Here is a 19,995-nt window from a genome sequence, read left to right as displayed (position 1 = left end):
GGCTGCCAGGGCCCTGCCAGCCACAACCTGGGTTGGGTTGGCCCAGGCTCTGGCTCTATGGTCCTGGAAGTTGGCAACTAGGTCTGGATGTGCAAAGACCAGAGTAGAATCAGGCTTCATAGAAAGTTTAAAAATAAAGTGGTCTGTCTGTTCACTAGCCAGGAATTCCAGAGCCCACCCCGCCGCCCTGGGCTGAGCTGGACTGGCAGGATGGGAAAATGAGCCAGGACCCGTCCCTGACCTCCAAGAGCTCACACCCCAGACAGCACATGCATGGGGAACGGAAAAGTGTCAAAGAGAACCACACCATGCCTGAGCCAGGGACAGGGCTGGGGATGTGGTGGGCAAGCAGACTCCACCCTAACCCACCCGTCGGTGCCTTGGCACTGCCTTTTCTCTCCCATCTGCCTCTGCCTTGCTGTGGCCTCTCAGACTGAGACAGCCTCTCCTGTATCCTTACCTCCTTCCTGACTGAGGGTGGCTGGCAGGGAGCCAGGCAAGTCATTGTCATGCTGAGCAAAATGCGATCCTTGGTGATGCAGGAGGCCCTCAGGGTATCTGGTGTGTCTAGGTCCCCATGACAACACTGAGGGCCTTATGTTTGGATATTCAGGAGTGTTGTGTGGGAGATGGTCTGGTTAACAGAAGCCAGGGAGCACCGGGGACTCTGGCGCCATCCACTGAGTCGTAGGTGACAAAAGAGAACTCTTTACTCCCGGAGGCTTAACACCTTCTCAGACTTGAGTCTTGCATTGAGCTACAGTCTGGAGGCTGGAGATCCTGGCCACTTTCACACCTCCCAGTTCCCTGACCTCAAGGGAATCACTTATTCTCAATGAGCTCCCTGGTCCGTAAAGGGGTGGGGGTGGAGCTTGCCAACTCACAGCTACTCTAAGGATCAAATGAGATCTATGTCAAAGGCCTAGACCACCACAAAGTGAGCCTACAGACGTCGATGCTCTCGCCCCATCACAGGGCTGAGCTGTTTGCACAGTGGGGATGGAGGGGTAAAACCCCAGTTGTAACTGAAAGGCACACACCTGCATCGTCCAGGACAAGGTGATGCAGCAGAATGAAAAGCGTTACTTTCAACTGTGAGTGGGTTCAAATCTCATTGACTACACTTTTGCCATGTGATCCTGGACAAATCATTTATTCCTCGTCTGTGATGGGGGCTAATGATCCATGCCTTGTGGGCTTGCTGTGAATATGAAATGAGCTCATGTTCGAGAGCCCTTTTATGCACACAGAGAAGGCGCTTAATAGATGCTGGCGGCCGTTGCTGTCCTCCTCGCATGCCTGCAGGGCTGCCGCTTGTCTAAATTGCCCTCCTCTCCACTCTGTGCCAGCAGGTCCGGCCTCTGTTTCCCCGTGAGGAGCAGCCACGGCCCACCGAGATGTCCCGGCACCACAGCCGCTTCGAAAGAGATTACCGAGTGGGCTGGGACCGCCGCGAGTGGAGTGCCAACGGGACGCATGGGACCACCAGCATCTGCAGTGCCACCGCCGGAGCCGGTGGCGGCACAGCCAGCAGCCTCAGCGCCCGGCCGGGCCTCCTGCCGCTGCCCGTGGTGCCCTCCCGGCTGCCCACGCCCGCCACGGCCCCCGCGCCCTGCACCACCGGCAGTGGCGAGGCCATCACCAGCCTCGTGGCCAGCTCTGCCTCCGCCATCACCACCAAGGTAAGGGCTTCCGTCCTCTCTGAACAGGCGCCGGTCAGAGGGGCCCTGCTTCCCTGCAGGCTCCCCAGCCTGAGCGCTTCTCCACCGTGTGGGTGTCCCTGGAGCTGGGCCGGGCCAGTATTTAAGTTAAAGTTGGCATGGTTTTATGTTCCATAGTGCCTCTCTCTGTGACTAACTAGTACAAAGATGCAGATGCTGTGCATTGTCCTATACTCTGCTGGTTAAAGGCATTTCATCAGTGAAATGACAGTGAGACTCCAAGTTGGCAGTACAGGTTCCCTCAATAGGTGACTGTGGACCAGGCAAGTCCCCATGGGGGCACTCGTGACTTGGGTTTGCAAGAAGATACTGATCAGCAGTAAGTCCTAAGTGGTCATAAATCTGCTACTTATAACCACTATTACTACTGAGAATGCTCACGTCCCCGTCTCCTCCAAGCCTCAGACAGCCCTGACATCAGTACTTGTCACTCGCTTTACAGTTGATGACACGGTGGCCCGGGAGTCTGTGGGAGGAGGTCCCAGTAGGACCCCCCTCGGGGACCCAGGCCTCAGGGGTGTTAGTTTCAGATCATTCACCATCTTCTGGAGGCGGCTCCAGCCTCGGGAACGAAAGCAGAGAGCAGGCTGTGTTACCAGCTGCGACATGGAAATGAAAATGTCTCCAAGGCTCTTGCCTGGCTTCGGGCCGAGCTGGTCCCCGCCACGCTGCTCGAAGCCCCTTGAGGGACGGGGCCCAGGCCGGTGGCAGGAAGCCCATTCATCGCCATCCTGTCTCCTGGGCAAGCAGGGGCTCTGCAGGCCGCCTTTGCCTCTGCCAGCCATTCAGAGCCGCCTCCCAGGAACCCTCTCAGGGCGGCATGCGTGCGTGCGTGTGTGTGTGCGCGTGTCTAGTCTTTTCTTTCCTGCTTTCATAAAAGTTGCCAGAGAAGTTAAAGGCGGGGGAGCCCCGGCCCCAGCCATTGTGAGGTGGCGGTGATGTTGGAAAGTCGCACTCCAGGTGTGCTGCGCCTTTGTCTCTGTGATTTTCAAAACTCCCTTTCAGCCCTGCTTCCCATTAATAACTGTGAGTGCTGCCGGCGCAGAGCCCGGCGGAGGCCCGAGACAATGGAGCTATTGGAGGCCAGCTCGCAGCACACTGACATCTTCTGCAGTGCCTTATTGATTTTATTTTCCTGTTATGAAAACACCACCCCCACTGAGGTGGGGAGGGAAGGAATGTTGGGCGGCAGAGAGGAGATGGAGGATTATTTGGGCACGATGCCCCCAGACCAGCCAAACACATTCCTCCCCAGGCGCCAGCCCCCAGGACTGCTCCAATGCAGTGACCTCTGCCCAGTGGACCCAGCCAGTGACCCCGCCGGCTGCCCTGCCGGCCACATCTGGCAGCCACTCAGCAAGGCCAGCCGTTGGCCATCTGGGGAATGGCAGCTTCGGGAGCTGACTGCTGGGGGGCTCCAGGTGAGGGGAGAGGAGCTGGACCAGGGAGTCCACTTAATGGTTTCTGCCCTCTCAGGGATGTTTTAGGGACAGCGTCAGGCTGCGCCTCAGGGCAGGGGTTTGGACTACTCCGAGCAAGGGAAATGGAGTGTCCTCGTGGTGAGGGCTCGCCCTGCTCACACAGCTCCTGCTTTGCTTCCCGGCAGCTTGATAGTCACCATCTCTAACTGGCTGGACCCCAAACCACAGCACATAGGAGGAAAGGAAACTGGCCTCAGACAAAAAAACAACAGCTGGGCAAGGACTGAGCGGGGCGGCTGGGAGGGGAGAGGGGGCAAAAGTTCATGCCTGTGAGGACAGCCAGCTCCTTGGCATGTCTCTCTCCAGAACCATCTCCAGCCCAGTTTCATACCTGTAGGGGCTTGTCTAGTCAAACAAAAGTGCCTGATCACACTCTGGGTTCTTTGGGGTGCTCAGGAGAACTGAGTGTGTGTGGCGAGGGAGGACGGCAGCCATCAGTGGCTTCTGTCCAGGGCACTGTGATTGAACTTGGGCAGTGGTGCTTTTCTGTCCTTCTGACCTAGCTGCCAACCTCCCAGAAGCCTGTCCCCCAGCCTCCTTGTCTAACCCACACCAGGACCACATCAACTGACAGGCAGGCTGAACTGAGGGATCTGTGATTTCCCTGGTCAACTAGCTGCGTCTTCACTGAGCAGCCAAGGGCTGGCTCTTGCCCTCCGGGAGCTCCCGGGCCAGGATATAACTAATCTGTGGCCTGGATGGTGTGACCAAATGACCTGAGAATGTCTCTCCCATTGAGGTTGTTGGCAGAGGCAGCTTGGTGGAGTAGATGAAGACAGATTTTGGAGCCAGACTGCCTGGATTTGAACTCCACTCTATCTCGTGCTTGCTGGGGGACCTTGGACAAGTTACCTAACCTCTCTGGGCCTCACTTTGGAAAAAAATAGGAATAGGTAGTAGTGCCTGCCTGTCAGAGTTGTTGGGAGGATTATATGTGCTAAAACACGTGCAAAGTGCTCAGAGCTGAGCCCAGCACACAGAAGTCCTATACAGGTGCTATTGTCACCACCACAGTCACTGTCACCCAGGGGAGGCCTATGGGACAAGGCCATGCCCCTGTAAGGGAAGGTGGTCATTTCTAGCCTCACCAAGAGGGAAAGGTAAGGCTTCAGATAAGAAACAGGAGCTGGGCACCAAGCAGGCAGGGAAAGGAAATGGGTTTGTGAGTGGTGAGGTCTCAGGTTGACTTGTGACGTTACCAGGGTGACATAGCAGCAGGACGGGCTGGAGGGACGAGGGCATCTAGCCTGCCTCAAACTCTACAGAGTCAGCACCACCTGGTAAGCCAGGTGGTGGAGGGAAGGGAGCTTAGAGCTTTGCTCAGCCACAGGGCCCTTTCCTTGAAGAAAGCCCAGTGTGCGCACAGGGCCAAGGCCCTCTCTGTGGACGGTGGGGGAGGCGGGAGCTGTTCCCCTCCGTGTGCAACCTGCTGCCCTGAGTGGTAAAGGCTGCTTGAATGTTTTGGCGTGGCCTCCTCCATGAAGGGTTTAGGGCCACGTGTGAGCCAGATCCACCCCTGAGGACTCAGAGAAAGGTCCCCAGCATGGTGACAAGTGTCAGCACTGTCAGGCCTGTGCATCCCCAGTGGGCTGGGCATGGAGCAGGGTGAGCATCACATGCTCTGGCAGCTGTGGGCCTGGGGCACCCCAGGCCGTCACCACTAATATAAGGACGGCCTGCCCCTTCACCTCTCCTGCCCGCAGGCTCCTGCCCCGTGCTGGGGCTGCTTCTGCCAAGCCCTGGGGGACAGTCCCAGCTCTCCAGGGTGAAGGAAGGCTGGCTAGGCTCCCAGCGGCTGACTAGGGAGGTGATGACAATTCTTTCCGTCACTGCTGCCTTCAGGCCTAAGTTGGTTTTTTTCAGTTTCTGCCTTTTTCCATGACCTAAGGATTTCTTACATGTTTTTGATGAAAGGCCACACAGCCAACAAGACAAGCCTCCCGGGCCACTGAGGTATGGGGGGCCTAGCCAGACATACAAACACACACAGACACACACAGACACACACACAGACACACACACACACACACACACACACACACTCACTCATTTCCCAGACCATTAAACTGCTTCCCTGGGGCCAAGATCAGCTTTTGAACCTTAGGACACAGAGCCCAGGAGAAGTAGAGTAACCATGCCACCCAGCCTCTATTTTGTAGATCAGAAGAGTGAGACTTGGAGAAAACAGACTTACAGAGGTCACCTAGTGAGGGAGAAACAGAATGGGCCTGAGCTGGCTCCTTTCTCCACCCCAGGCTGCCTGGCACCAGGCATTCACCATGGTAACCATCACTACAGCATTGTTATGGTAACTCTCCCCATCCTCTCACCCACCTAGCTGACAGCAAACACTGAATTTTGGCAAGGAAATGGGTATATTTACCTCATGTGTTATAGATGGAAAAATTTAGGCCAAAGATTATGTCGACTAAACATTGCACAGCTGGTGAGAACTTCAGGCTCTTGAGTCAGACAGAACTGGGTTTGAATCTTCTGCCACGTAGGAGCTGAGTACATCTCTAAGCCTCGGTTTCTTTGTCTATAAAATGGGAATGATAATAGTATGTTTCTCATGGAGGTGTGTGAGGATCGGTTAAATCAATATGTGTAGAAAAGCACAGAATAGTACCCTGCCACTTGTCAAGCACTCAATAAAAGTTAATTTTAAAAAGGTAAATCAGAGGTCGGTCCAACCAAGTATTCATACATTTGAGAGGAGACCAAGCCCCCTGTTGGTTGGAGCTAGTAGGCTGTAGAGGGGCTTATTGGACCATCCCCTCCGCTGACTGATGAGGCAGGAGGTAAAGCTGAAAGCTGGAAGGGCACCCCGTTCCCCCCCAGCCCCGCCAGCACTCTGGGCTCCAGGCAGTCAGAGCCCCGGGGGAGGGGGGCTGCTGCTGAGAAGCAGAAACGCGACTTGGCGGCCAGGCTTGTTTATGGGCTGGAAAGGAAACACCGCTGCCCTGCAGTTGCTGCTGCATGAAATTTAAATTATTCTTAGCAAACCTGCTTGACAGATGAAACAGAAAAGGGACGGCTTCATAAAATGCAATTTTGTTCTTGAAAGAATGGACTTTGCAGAATCCTCGCTGATGTCTGTGAAATGTATTAGGGGCTTTTTCTCCTCGTGGTCAGAAGCACTCATGCTGAAACATTCCCATCGTTCCTTGGCACTAAGCCCTTGAAAATAAATCTGGGCTGGGAAGAGAGAAACTTAGCCTGTGTCACAGGTCCAAGGAAAACCGAAAGGGGCCATGGGATCTGCAGGCTCCATCCTCACAGCACCAAACACTCAGATATTTGACATTTATGAGCATCTGGGGCTTTCAGGGGGGATGTCTGTCATCATAGAGACAACCCCAGAGACAACGTCTTCCTCCTGCACCCTAAATTCTTTGAAGAAATGCTCCTCTTGGAGGAGAGGAGCTGGGGTTTCCATGGGGGATCATGTGAATGACCACAGGGCCCCATCCAGCACCCCCACTCCTGTGGTTCTGGGGTCCACGAACGGATAAAGGCGGCTTTTGCACAGTTACAGAACGAGAGGCAGACCTCTCTTTCCTCCTGTGTTCACGTTGAAAACCAAAGGCTACTGAGTGGGCTCAGTTGGGGGAATCACTCAAGCCCCCGTTTATGGTGCATTTCCAGACTGTGCGTGATTTCTCTCCAGAAATGCTCCGTGAATGAGAATTTGTGATCTCCCTCATGATACATTATCAGGCACTGAAAATGCATCGCAAGACGACCTGTGCGTGTTCGTGCCGAGCTAATGGGTTTCGCCTGCACGTTAAGTGGCCGCCACAGTTTGGGTTGTATCTTCATTGAGTCCAAACCCACCCATCAGTCACGAAGTGTGTGCAAAAGTGAAAAATGTCATGGCTTCCCCGGTATCCATTTTCAAAGCCTACAGTTTGGGGAGGGTAGACCTGAGTGGCTTGATTTCTTAAATTTCTGATTAAGGGGGCAAAGAGAGGGGAGAAATTTATCTATTTTCTCTTATTTGTAAGGGCTGAGACAGAGTCTGGATAACAGGCAGCTGGGGATTCCAAAGGAAGGTTCTCAGAAGATGTGCTTGGCTGGGGCCAGTTGTGCATGCAAGTTAGCTTTTGCAGGGTAACATTCATCCCAAAACTGAGTGGTGTAAAACCATCCTGGTTCTGTGGGTTGGTTGGCAGTTCTGGGTGGCACTGGGCTGGCGGAGCTGATCTTTGCTGGGCTGTCTCCTTTGTCTGTGGTCAGCTGCGTGGTGGCTGGGGGCTGGTGGCTCATCTGGGATGGCCTCGCTTACACACCTATGCGTAGCAGCCGTCAGCCAAGGCGTCTCAGTGCTTCGTGGACCTGTCATCCTCTCTCCAGCTACCGCAGCGGTGTTCACATGAGGGTCTCAGGCTTCCAGGGGCAGCAAGAGGGCAAGGCTCGGTCACGTGTGCTTTTCTAACCTCTGCTTGAGACCCATTTGCTTAAATCCTCTTGGTTAAAATCCTCTTGGCCAAAGCAGTCACACAGCCAAGCCAGATTCAAAGAAACCCTGCCTCTTACTAGGAGGTGCAACAACACCCCACTGCAAAGGGGCAGGCAGGTGGGGATGGGAAGCACTTGGGATCATTTTTGCAATATACCCCTTCTCCCCAGCAGCATTGCCAGCACACTTGCTTAAACGCAGTTATTCACCCTCTCGTTTCCAGCCAAGGCTCACATGCCTCAAACAGAAAGAACACGGTCAATCTGCTCCTCTCCTCTGTGTGGCCTGGTGAACAGAATCAACCTGGGACACTCGTGACTTACACACACCTGGGTGACACACATCATCCACACCAGGGGCTGCCTAGGGAGGCCTGAAAGGAGACACTGGTGAGGAAGGTGTTGCCAGGGAGAAGGCGTTGCATCTGGCCCCCAGGGAACCTCGCAGGATGCATTTAGCTTGAGAATCCACCACTGGCCAGGACTTGGACCTCGGTCCTGAAGGCTCCAACACTGATCCCGTCACTGCCCCAGAGTCGGTGGGACTGGGGCACCGCTGTTCCTGGGACACTCACAAGGACAGAGGAGAACCTACCGATTCAAAATCAAAAAATCCACCCCAAGGAAACCACCTTCACAGACTTTGCCCAGTGAATCTCTCCCTGTGAGAATCCACGTAGGAAAACAAATTTTGACCAGAAGACTTTCTGTTGAGCCTAAAATCAGGAAAGGGAGCCAGTGACATGATGCAAATATTCAGTAGCTGCCGATCGGACAGCGTCACAGCTCTTTCTCCCTAATAGGATAAATCTCGTGCAGTTCCCAAAAAAGCCCTTGGAAAAGGCCTCACCTTAAATTAAATTAGGTTTTCTGCAAACAGCATCATTCCAGATGAACATAAATCTACTTCTTATTCAGTTTTAATGGTTTTCCCTCTTTCATTTAATTACTCATGTTGCAATTGAACAATATTTTTTCATTGCAGAAGGACAGTATTTTAGCTACATTATGGGTTAAATAGGCTTTGGAGAACTAGCCTGGGAATCTCATCACCATTTATAACATTGTTTTTTATAAGGAAAGTATGTTCTGAAATCTAAACAGCCAAATTACAAATGAACTTTCAGAACCCAACCCATTTGTTAACTGGAAACTGTCTGTAACGCTAAAAATAACTCAGGGAAATAAACATAAAAAGGAGAGTTGAATGCCCCTCGGTGCCATTTGTTCACCATCAGCTCCTACAGATCTAGTTTCATTTCCGTGAGGAAGAGTTCCTGCAAACCCAGACTGGCCCTATCCCTGTTTTCCTCACTGTCATGACACAGGCAGCCAAATTGGCTTGAGTCCTCCCAAAGCATAATGCCACGGAGAGGCGTCATTGTGAAGTCCCTGCAGAGCGAGGCTGATGTAACGTAGCAGATTATCCATCAGTTTCAACACCGCATTTGAGGCCCTAAAATGAAGGCTTAGGAGAGCTGTCTGTGCAGCTCTGCTGCAGTGTCCACTAGTCAGGACATTTTCATTTGCATTGGAATCTGCATCTATAGAACCCGGAGGCAGGGAGCCTCATTTTCGCTCTGGGAAATAAAGGGCCGGGAGAATTCAGCAGAGCATCAGTGTGCATTCAGACGCGGGCCACACGCCTCTCCTATGGATGCGATAGGGGTCCCGCTTTCCCAGCCACCCTTCTCCTGCTGTTTCATGGAGGAGATGGGCGAATACTTTGGACCCTCTGGCTCCATGACAGGAGTCCTGGGAACTGGGAGTAAAGCAAGGTGCACACCGGGATCGCAGAAGGCCAGTCATCAGAACCTCCCTCCCTTGACTTAAATCCTTGGCTGATGTCCTTAAGGAAAATGCTCTTCTGTTGCCACACGAGGCCCTTCCTCCAGTCCTGCTCCTGAGGCCGGGGCAGCTCAATTCAGCTTGCTGTCCTCTTTTGTTCCTAGAGTACCAAGTGTCTCCCCATGCCCCTCCCTGGGCTGCCAGCAACTATAGTGCTCCGTGCTCTGCCCAGCTCAGTGCCAGACTGGCATTGAACATGATCCAGATTCATGACCTACTCCTTAAAGAATTCCTTCCTCAGGTGAGATGTGGCCCAAAAGCCAGCAGGCCAAGGGGTAGGGGGCAGGAATAGGGAGGTAGAATGACCAAGCCTGCAGGTGGGTCAGGAGCTCTCACTGTGCAGATGCCAGAGAACTACACCAGGCCTGACAAAGTGAACTTGGAGGTCTGTAGTGGGTGTTGCTGGCGGTCTACCCAGCCTCCATTCTGTTCAGGTATCCATCACCTCCTATGCTTTGGGAAAAACGAAACCTAGTCCCTGCTAGGATTATGATGGTTCAAAACCAAGTGTGGTAATACCATTCCCCTTACCCAACGTTGGTTTAGGAAGAGTCATGGACCCAGTTCTGGCCAGTGGAACATGAGAGTAATCCTATCTGGGGGCTTTGGGAAAGGTTTTCTTGCTTCTAAGGAAGAGTCACAAGAAAAAGGAAATCCTTCCTCTGGACATTGTAGTGTCTGGACGTGATGCCTTGAACCGCTATAACCATCATGCTACAAGACTGCGGATGAAGCCAACACATGAGGCATAGGAAAAATAAGAGAATTTCGGAAATATGGAACCGGCACCCTAATGCTGCATCCCTGCCTACCTCTGGGCTTTTGTTACCTGAGCTAACACATTTGCTGGTTGTATAAAAAAAAAAAAATTTTTTTTAAACTGCCTCCATTGGCACACTGGCTCCCAAGCAACAGTGAGGATGTCTTCTCCATCTCCCAGACCTCGCCTGGCACACTGGCTTACTGAAAATGGCTGCATTGGCCTTTGTGATTATCCTCTACCTGTTACTCATTTATTTCAGCACTCGCTGCTGTCTACAGGGATTCTGCTCTCTGCCGCTTCCCTAAATGCCAACACTAGGGCATTGCTTACAGCCACCACACTTTCCGGGGCCATGTTTCTGTCTGAGGGAAATCCAGCCATCCCTGGACTAAGGGGGAAACCCCAGGCTGGGGTCAGGATATGGGGTTCAAGGTCCACATCCACATTTCACTGGGCTGAGCAACCTCTAGGCAGGGCACTTAAGCTCTCCAAGACTCAGTTTCCTTACCTAAAATCTGGACACAACAGTGCCCACTTCACTGGGCTCTTGTGAGGTCCACATGAAATAGGAAGGCAGAAGAGCTTTATAAAAATAAATGCCCTAATTCATAGAGACAGAAAGTAGATTGGAGGTTACCAGGGGCTGAGTGAAAGGAGGATGGGGAGTTACTGTTTAATGGATAGAGTTTCTGTTTGGGGTCATGAAAAAGTATTGGAAGAGTGGTGACAGTTACATGGCATTATGAATGTAATGAATGCCACCGAACGTATACTTAAAAATGGGGGAAATGGCAAATTTCATGTCATATGTATATATATGACCACAACGAAAAATATTTTTAAATAAATAAATGCCCTGCTATCAAAAGAGAGAGGGGAAATATCAGTGTAAAAACAGGGAGTGGTTCCTGACTCACCAAGGAATTTCCTTTATTAAGAGCCATGGGAGCGCCAATCACAGCGGCTAGAATGGAGGCCAATCAAATGCTGGCACTTAACACAGACCGACCTGGGCTTGATTGAAATGTGGGCCAGAACCCCAAGGAATGGGAGGGTGGCCCAGCCCCCAGGAGGGCAGCCTTGGTGTCACTGAGGAGTCCCTATCCTGACTCACATGGGAGTCCCATGGCCCTGGGAAGATGCTCGGCTCCCCTACCTGCAGCAGGTTACTGCCAAGCACAGTGGGAGGGCCAGGCCCCGGAGAAGGAAGGTCCTAGGAGATGCTGGAGCCATTGGAGGGTGTGTTTGTTTTCATTTTCTCTAGCAGCCCAGGAGCTGGGACTGCGAGTGAGGCCTCAGCTATGCTGTGCTCGGCAGCAATTATAAATCTCACCAGCATCCAGGGTGCTCCCCAAGCTACACACACTGTGCACTTTCACCTCACACACCCAGAAACCATCCTACGAAGCAACTCAGGGCTGCTGGCCAGCCAGGGCCCTAGCTGTGTCCTGGGGTTGCTGCCACCGCCACCACCATCATCACTACATCTGTTGTGTGCTCACTGTGGGCCGGCAAGGGGTCTAAGTGTTTTCACCGGCGTTAACCCACTGCATCCCACAGCGACTGTGTGAGGCAGGTGCCGTGATCAACCTCAGTACATAACATGTGCCGTCCAGCTCACTGCCGCCACCCGATGCTGCCCTAATGAAAGCTAGGCCTGTCCTGGGGTGGGAACAGCTGGGATTCTGATGGTGCACGTGACCCTGAGAAGAGGGGTGGGGAGGGAGGAAGCCACCGCTGCTCACCTCAACCGAGCTCTTGGGCGTGGCCTGCCGACCACCCAGCATGGCACCTCCAACCCAGCCAGGTGCAGACTGGCTCCACGCTGCCATCGCCTCGTGTGTCAGGAATATGCTGAGGGTGTGATTTTTTATTCGCCCGCAATATTAGGCTGAGGAGAGGATATTGGGCAAAAAATATTGTACCCATAATTCATATTAATGGGAATTCAATAGTGGCAACTTGTCATCTGCTGAGATTAGAAGGGAACGTTGTGAATATTGTGTTATAAAGGCATTAAAGAGGCGTTATGAATTAGATTCCATTCCACTGCATCGTGTTCCTTGTAAATAATTGAGGAAGAAACTGGTGCTCGGAATTTGGGTGTATCCATTTCGAGATCCCAGCAGTTCGCTCCCCGGGCGGATGGGGCCCCGTTGATCTGACAGCTCACACGGCTGTGGGGAAAGTCTGCACCTGGCTGGGCCAAAGGCTGCATAGAGTGAGCATCGCACTTCCAAGAAGACTCTTTCTTCCAGCAGAAATTAGTAACTGCCACATCCAACGCTAGCAAAATTTTCCCAAGTCTGGATATTCCCTTTTCTCCAGTCCCGGGAACTCATGCTTTGCAGCCCGGGCCCAGGTGGGGTCTGGTGGCATCACGGAGTCAGGAGCAGTCTTCCCCCCACCTCTCCCGCCCGCCTCTGGCTATCTCAGTGGGGAAGACCTGAACAGCATACGTCCACGGTCAGGCAGCTGGCCAAGCATCGGCCACGTCAGCCCTGGTGGAGCAAGCCCCGATTGATGACATGGGGACACCCACCTCCAGTGGGCCTCCTGGTCCTGCTCTGCCACCCAGAGGATCCATCACCTGCTGGCTGTGCTACCCCTTAGCGCAGACCTCTGCTGTCTCCTCGTGGCCTGTGAAAGATAAATGGGGCTTCCTGGCTAAGACCACGTTCTTTCTATCTTTTGTTATCAAAGCCAAGAACTTGAATCAGAACAGAGGAGTGGCTGCTCCCAAAAAAATGTGAGAGTGGAGGAGGTAGCACTGAACCTTCGCCCTGTGTGCAGAGCTGGGCAGAGCAGGCGGACACTCACCCCGCCTCTCTGGCTTTGCTCACAAGCCCCTCCATAGCTGACCCTGCCTCATCCCCATCTAGGGACTCAGGGGGCTGGAGAAATTCTCCTGTGACTGTGGCCAAGTTTGTGGGCAGTTCTGAGCAGCTGGCTGTTGGTAAATGAGTGATTTCCTCCATGTCCTTAGAGGTGTTGTTCCAGGATTTCAACTTTGACCTCTTTGGATGGCATGCCTGGGAGCAACTGGAAAGAGGAGGAGGTGTGTGCAGTTTGAGAGGCAGTCAGGCCAGAAGGTTTTCATGTGAAGAGTGAAATGATCAGTTGGTCAGCCAACCACATCAATCAGTCCTCGTTGGGACACCCGATGTATAAGCACACCAGACATGTAAGTCCATGGCACACCACTGTGCCAGCACAGAGAAGGGGTGAGCAGCCCAGGCTCCAGGTTCAAACCGCCTGAGTTTGAATCCCGACTCTTCCACTTTCTAGCTGTATGACTTTTAGCGAGTTACTTACCCTCTCAGAGCCTGGTTTCCTCTTTTGTTAAAGGATAATGGTAGTCTACCTCACTGGGTTGTGGGGGAGATGAGACGAATTAATAATGCAAATGTCCAGGACATGCTCCGTGGATGTGATCTGTTGTTGAAACCATGGCCTTCCCGGTGTGGCCCTCCCCTCTCTGTCTCTCTCTCCCTCTAGAATGTGGGTCCTTGACACAAAAGATCCTGTCTTCTTAGGTTTTGCATGGCTAGCACCTCACACTGGCCTGCTATGTGCTCCATAAATATGTGCTGAATTATTAAACTGAATTGTTAGAAGAAAGTGTAGTCATGAAAATTCACTCGCTTTACCAAAAAAACAGTTGTGCACTTTTGAAAATCATATTCCACTTTTCCATGGCCATATATTCCATTTCAGAGAAGTGCCGTGACTGCCTAGTTCTCCGTGTGGCATCTCCATGACTGTAGTCAATAGCCTACAAATGAATTCAGTACGTATTGAAATGTGCTAGCTCCTCGCTGATTCAAGGGGTCCCAAAGTAGGGCATTTTACAAAGCAATTGCTATGCTTTCGTGAGATGAAAAATCATCTCCTGCATTTGATGCTCTCAAATCTAGAACCTGTGCCCTAAACAGTCCTGGGCTCCAACCCACCTTTTGTTTGTGGGTGGTTGTGGTGATAGTTGTGTTGTGGTGGTGGTGGTTCTTTTGTTTTGTTTTTCAAACCATCTGTGGAGGTCCAGGCACCTTGCCAAAAGCTGGACATGTTTTGCCTCAGTTCTTACAACTGCCCTGTGTGGGAAGCCAGCAATTATCCCCATTGCACACGAGATGGAATTTCAGAGCCTGGGCAACTTGCTCGGCACTCGCTTATAAGTGGTAGGAATGGGATTTGAACTGAGACTTTTCTTACTTCAGAGTCCATGCCTCTGACTCCCAGTTCTTTTCCCTGGATGTCTGCCCTTAGATATCTGCAAGAGCCTCAAATATAAAATGGCCAGAATTAAACCCCACCTCCTCAGCCTCAAAGTGGCTCCTTCCCTTAGAACTCCTAGCTCAGGGCCAGAGCTACCACCCACGCAGCTGTGTAAGCCACTGGCATCCTCCCTCTATATCTCCATCACCTCTCCATCACTATCCCCATCACTGCCCATCACCATCCCCATCACCGCCCATCACCATCCCCATCACCCCTCCATCTCCACCCCCATCACCTCTCCTCACCTTCCCCATCACCCCTCCATCTCCATCACCGCCCATCACCATCCGCATCACCCCTCCATCTCCATCCCCATCACTGCCTCCCTGCCCTGAGTCTGCCCACTCCCTCCCATCCATTCTCCCCACCACTGCAAATCTGATCTTGTCAGGCCTCTACTTTAAAGAGGGCAATTACTACAAACTGGCCCTGAAGGTAAAGTGGCTTAAGGTTCTTGGTCATCCCCCCTGCACATGACTCACCAAGCTTGTCCCCCCACCTCTGCACCTCCACTCCACTCATGTCCCACATTTCAGCCCTGCATCAGCTCCAAGCCCCAAATCTGACGCAGGTGAGACCAGCCAGGGCAGGAGTATGAGCCCGTGGTTCCATGCACAGCAGTACACGAACTGGAAAGAACACAGGCCTTAAACGGAAAGACCTCCTTGGGCTCACATCATTGATAAGTTGCTTAAGCATTCTGTGGCCTCATTTTCCTTATCTGTAGAATGAGGACAACAGCAAAACTACCTTACAGGAGTTGTGTATGAATTTGGGAAATTCCGGGTGAAAAAAAACTTGCCCATCACTGGGCAAACAGGAAGTGCTCTGTAACTGCTGGAGGTGGTAATGGCAGTGTGTGAAACATGACTTTAGTTTTCTAAAGAAATTCCTGGAGGGCGATTTTTTTAGAGAAATGGACCCTCACCTGAGAAAATACAAAGCGTAAACATTTAAACACTGACGTCTTGCTGGTTGCTCCCGTGTTCTTCAGAGGGAGCCAGACCCCTCTTGCCTGAGGGCAGCTTGAGTGAAACTTGGGCCTTCAGTGCTTGGTCCTCTGCTGGTCCCCACCACGCCACCTGCCTGCCTTCCCAGCATGGGGGCATGGGGTACCTCACTGGATTTCCCTATCCCTTAGTCCTTCAGCAAATGTGCCCACTTGGTTTATAGAGAAGGTTCTTAAGGCCTGGACGTTTGGTATGGACTTTTGTGAAAACAGTGTCCCTCCCCATCTGGGGCATCCCGTTCGTGGTGAAGGTTATGCTGGTCACTGGCAGTGACAGCCCATCAACCTCATGCTGCACCCACCCCCGCCTGGCTCGCACTGCGGGGCCGACGGCATCACTGTGTGTTTCAGCATGGGTGCTCGGCTTTGAAAACCTCTCCAAAGACACAAGCCCTAATTAAGTGGGTTGAGTTCTGATGACCTGAAGGGTAGCTTGTTCTGCAGCCTCCCATATCGGAGTTTAGCCCTCTGCCCGGGCCTCACTTCCCTCGGACATCCCGCCAGAGTCAGGGAACCGGGGGCCTTGCTCAGAGACAGCGCGGCTGCCCACAGGCTCCCACCTCCACTAGTCTGCTCACCAGGGCAGGCCACAAAATGAAGAAGAAAAATCTTTTTCGGCTGGAAGAATAGGGCTGCTGCTGTTTTATGGTGCTGTGGTTTATGGTTTTCAAACATTTTAATTAGTTTCATTTTTTAATATAAATGCACCCTGATGTTTTGTGCAGGAAGGACACAGTTCTTAAAATCTCAGAAATGAAGTAGGAAAATGACAGATTGGCCATTAAAGCGTCACATTCAGACGTGTTATTATTATTATTGTTATTTAACATTTCTAAGCACCAACCCTGAGCCAGGAGTGGCGGCGGAGGGTGGAGAGTGAGAAGGCCCAGGGGTGACTCCGTCTCAGGGTGGGGACATTGGGGGACTTCCCGAGGACTGGCAGTGGCTTTCACAGTGGCCTGAGATGGCCCTGTCTCACAGGGAACTTCTCAGATGCCAGTCAACTGTCTGCTTTGTGGGCTGAGAACACAACTGGGGGATCTGGGCTTTGTGCCCCAAAGCTGTCCTAGGCTCACCTGTGAACTTGCTAAGATTTCCCAGCCCCACCAGCCCCGCCAGGTAGGGATCTGAGCTATATTTTAAGAACGGGCCTTCTCCAAAGAAACCTGTCTCATCTTTAAAACACTTGAATCAATGAGAAAGCAGGGTTAGATCGACAAGATTTTAATTTCAGGGCCCTGTCCGTGAAGCGAGTTGAATAGTAGCCCCCCAAATTGTATGTCCACCCAGAACCTGCAAACGTGACCTTGTTTTGAAATAAGGTCTTTGCAGAAGTAGGTAAGGTATGGTTCTCGAGATGAGATCGTCCTGGATCAAGGTGGGCCCTAAATCTAGTGATGAGTATCCTTTTGAGAGAAAAAAAAGGAAGATTTGACACTCGGAGAGGATGGCTGCGCAAAGACGGAGGCAGAGAGCGGAGCAATGCCGCCAACCAAGGAATGCCTGGGGCCAGCAGAAGCTGGAAGAGATGAAAAAGCGTTCTCCCTTAGAGCCTTCAGAGACAGCGTGGCCTGCCAACACCTTGATTTTGGACTTCTGGCCTCCAGAACTGAGAAAGAATACATTTTTGTCGTGTAAGCCCCTTGCTTGTGGTCATTTGTTGCAGCTGCCCTAAGGAAGCTACTCCACTCCAGGGAAGCCCCTCTTCCCCGCATCTCCTTAAAGAAGGCCCACCTGAGTGGGGGCTGGTTATTTTGCGAAGTTTACTCTCGGTGCTCAGAGTTTAATCCCGGTGCTGGATGGCCTGCTGACCTCCTCACCGCTGAGTTGATGAAACACCATCACACCTTCTTCCTTGATGACAAAAAATGTTTCCATAAGCTTCCTACTGACCACCTGCCTGCCTCGTGTTAATATATGGGCTCCAATTTGGAAAACTTTCAAAGGGCAATTAAAGTGAGCTGCTCCAGTCCTCCCAGACCCCTCTCACAACCTACAGCACAACCTCTCGGAACACACACGCTCATGTGTGCTGGCGGCCACACAGAGACGTTTGGATTGATGGGTGTGGGGCGAGACTTCTCCTGTGGCCTCCACGTGAAGTGAGGCTGCGTCGGGTCTCCTATTCAGCCGGGGTAAGCACATGGGGATGGACGGCTCTGCTGGTTATTTCTCTAGCAGAAGCTGCATGATGAAACTCAGACAGCCATCAAGGAAACTCTTTAAATCCAAAAAACCACACAAGCCAAAGAAAAGCCCCAAGCACTAACCAATCCCCTCTTCTCGCTGACTTTAATTCAGAAGAAAATTCTCGTTGCTGCCGTCTCTGCTCCTCTTTATCTCATTGTAACTGAAAGGAAAAGAATTTGCCAGAGCTTTGGTCTCAGTCACTCCTTACCCTCAAAGGTCGCACTTGGACCATGTTATCTCTGGCAGGGCATTTTACAGAACTGCAGGACAGCGCTGGTCCCAGTGAACCCACGTGGGCCCTCCTCGGGCAGAACACCTCTCCAAACGCACATACCTGCCTAGACCCAAAGGTAAGCTCATGGGCCTGTTTCAGAAGACAAGAGATCCCCAGGTAGGGCGCGTCAGCCTGCAGGGCCTTTTCCCCAGCCGTTCCCGTGAGTCTGGATGTGAAATTCGGTTGCAGCCCAGTTGCGTGCCCAGCTGTTGCTGGCAGCCCAGAGCCCGGAGTGGGGCAGGCTTCCGTGCTGCTCAAAGGATATTCATTCTTCAGCTGCTGGGGGAGCAGAAGCAGAGCTGTGCTCACGCTCTTGGGGAAGGGCACCCGCCCCTGGACTTGCCCTGTGTGGAGCAGGATGGCAGGAGCTCTGGGAGCAGGGACTCTACGTTTGGGAAGAAGTAACTGTGCCCAGTGGTGTTCACACTGGTAACTTACGTATGGGAGGTGATTTAATGGAGTTTAATTTCTTTGGAGGAGCATCTGAAACGTTTGGGCTCTTCATGTCCCCCCAGACTGGCAGTGCTGGGGTGAGTCCTCAGGCATGGAGACTGGGGGATGACCGTGGGGAACAGAATGTCAAGGGCAATACCACTTGACCTCGAATGAAGTGATTAAGTGGAATACGCAGACGGTGGCCCAGACCCTCCCATAGGAAGTGGCTGTCAGGGGGCAGAGATTTGCAGAGGGATACCAGGGGCCCTCAGGAAGGCCGAACAAACGAATGAATGGGCTCCGCTGGCCTCGTCTGTAAGAGACCGCTCTGAGAAACGGGGCTGTTAAAGGTCAGGGCGTTTCTCACAAGCTCTCAGCAACATGGCAGCTGAAATCGGTCTAAGGAAGGAGCTAGATTACAGGAGGTGGAATCCGTTACTGAAAGATCCTCGGAGTCTGGCGAGAGCTGCAGCTCACTGCTAACCGGGAGATCTGTGTGACAAGATTATCAGTGGTATTAAGCACACTTAGAAGAGAGGATTATACCTACTTCTGGGTCAGTTCCATGCCACCGGGCCCTGGTCTGGCCAGCACGTTAGCAGACAGACTGCCGGCTGCACGAAGGTGAAGCAAATATTTGCACAGTCACGGGAAGAGGGGAGACTCAGACAAGGAGTGTGATGCCGCGTGGTCACTTCAAACCCAAGGGAAGGATCTGGCTTGAGGTCTCTGTCGAATCTGAGGAAAGTTCCATTTCTACCTCTTCCCCTTCTTCTCCCACCCCCACCCCTGGTGGCCTCCTGGGATCTGTGGCTGGTGAGCTCCCTCACCAAGAGGAGGGACCCATATGTAAACTGGAAACAGGAGGGTGGAGTCAGGAGGCATCGGGGTGACGGAAAGGAGACTGTGCCCGGCTTCCCAGCCACCTTCCCAGAAGTGAACTGCACACTAGCAGGCTCTTCTCAAGAAGGGAGGAGCATTCTACCCACTCTGTCACAGGGGACAGTTTAAAATTAGGCCAGGCAAAGCTCCGGAGAATAGGCTGTTGGGAGCGGTTTCTCGGTGGCCTTTCAGAGGGCAGCTGAGCGGTGGCCCAAAGGGTTCCTCCCATCTCCAATGTTTAAGCCCAGCCAGGAGCCAGCCCTGCACTGGATGAGAGTGAGTGGCAAGCCTCTGAGAAGGCTCACCGTCTAGGGATGCCCCCCACACCCCTCCCTGCCGCGACTCACACATGGTCCCCGGAACCCTTGACATTGCAAACAGAGCTTAAATTGAATATGATCTCAGAAAACATTACTTTTTAAAAACTGCTGAAGTATACATAAACATAGAATTCGCCATCTTCAAGTGCACACAGCTCAGCAGCATTTAGTACAGTCACACGGTTTGGCCACCGTCGTCACTATCCAGCTCTAGAACACTGTCATCACCCCAGCAGGAAACCCAGACCCATTTGACAGGCGCACCCCTTCCCCTACTTCCTGAACGCCTGACTCTTCTAAAGTAAGGGTAATAGGATGGCCTTGTGGAACGAC

The 19,995-nt window shown here is 52.4% G+C and overlaps 1 protein-coding gene across 1 annotated transcript in view; it reads left to right on the top strand.

Moving 5' to 3' along the window:
- KLHL29 (kelch like family member 29) overlaps positions 1–19,995 on the top strand; it is a 295,682-nt gene that overhangs the window by 161,310 nt on the left and 114,377 nt on the right. The window contains exon 3 of the mRNA XM_031466646.2: positions 1,353–1,682. Coding sequence (XP_031322506.1) covers positions 1,398–1,682 — 285 coding nt within the window. The 5' untranslated portion in view covers positions 1,353–1,397. The remainder of the gene's footprint in view (positions 1–1,352; positions 1,683–19,995) is intronic.

This window comes from Camelus dromedarius, chromosome 15 (assembly GCF_036321535.1).
Source record: "Camelus dromedarius isolate mCamDro1 chromosome 15, mCamDro1.pat, whole genome shotgun sequence".
In the NCBI taxonomy this organism is placed as follows: Eukaryota; Metazoa; Chordata; class Mammalia; order Artiodactyla; family Camelidae; genus Camelus; species Camelus dromedarius.
This window is presented reverse-complemented; position numbering and strand designations above follow the sequence as displayed.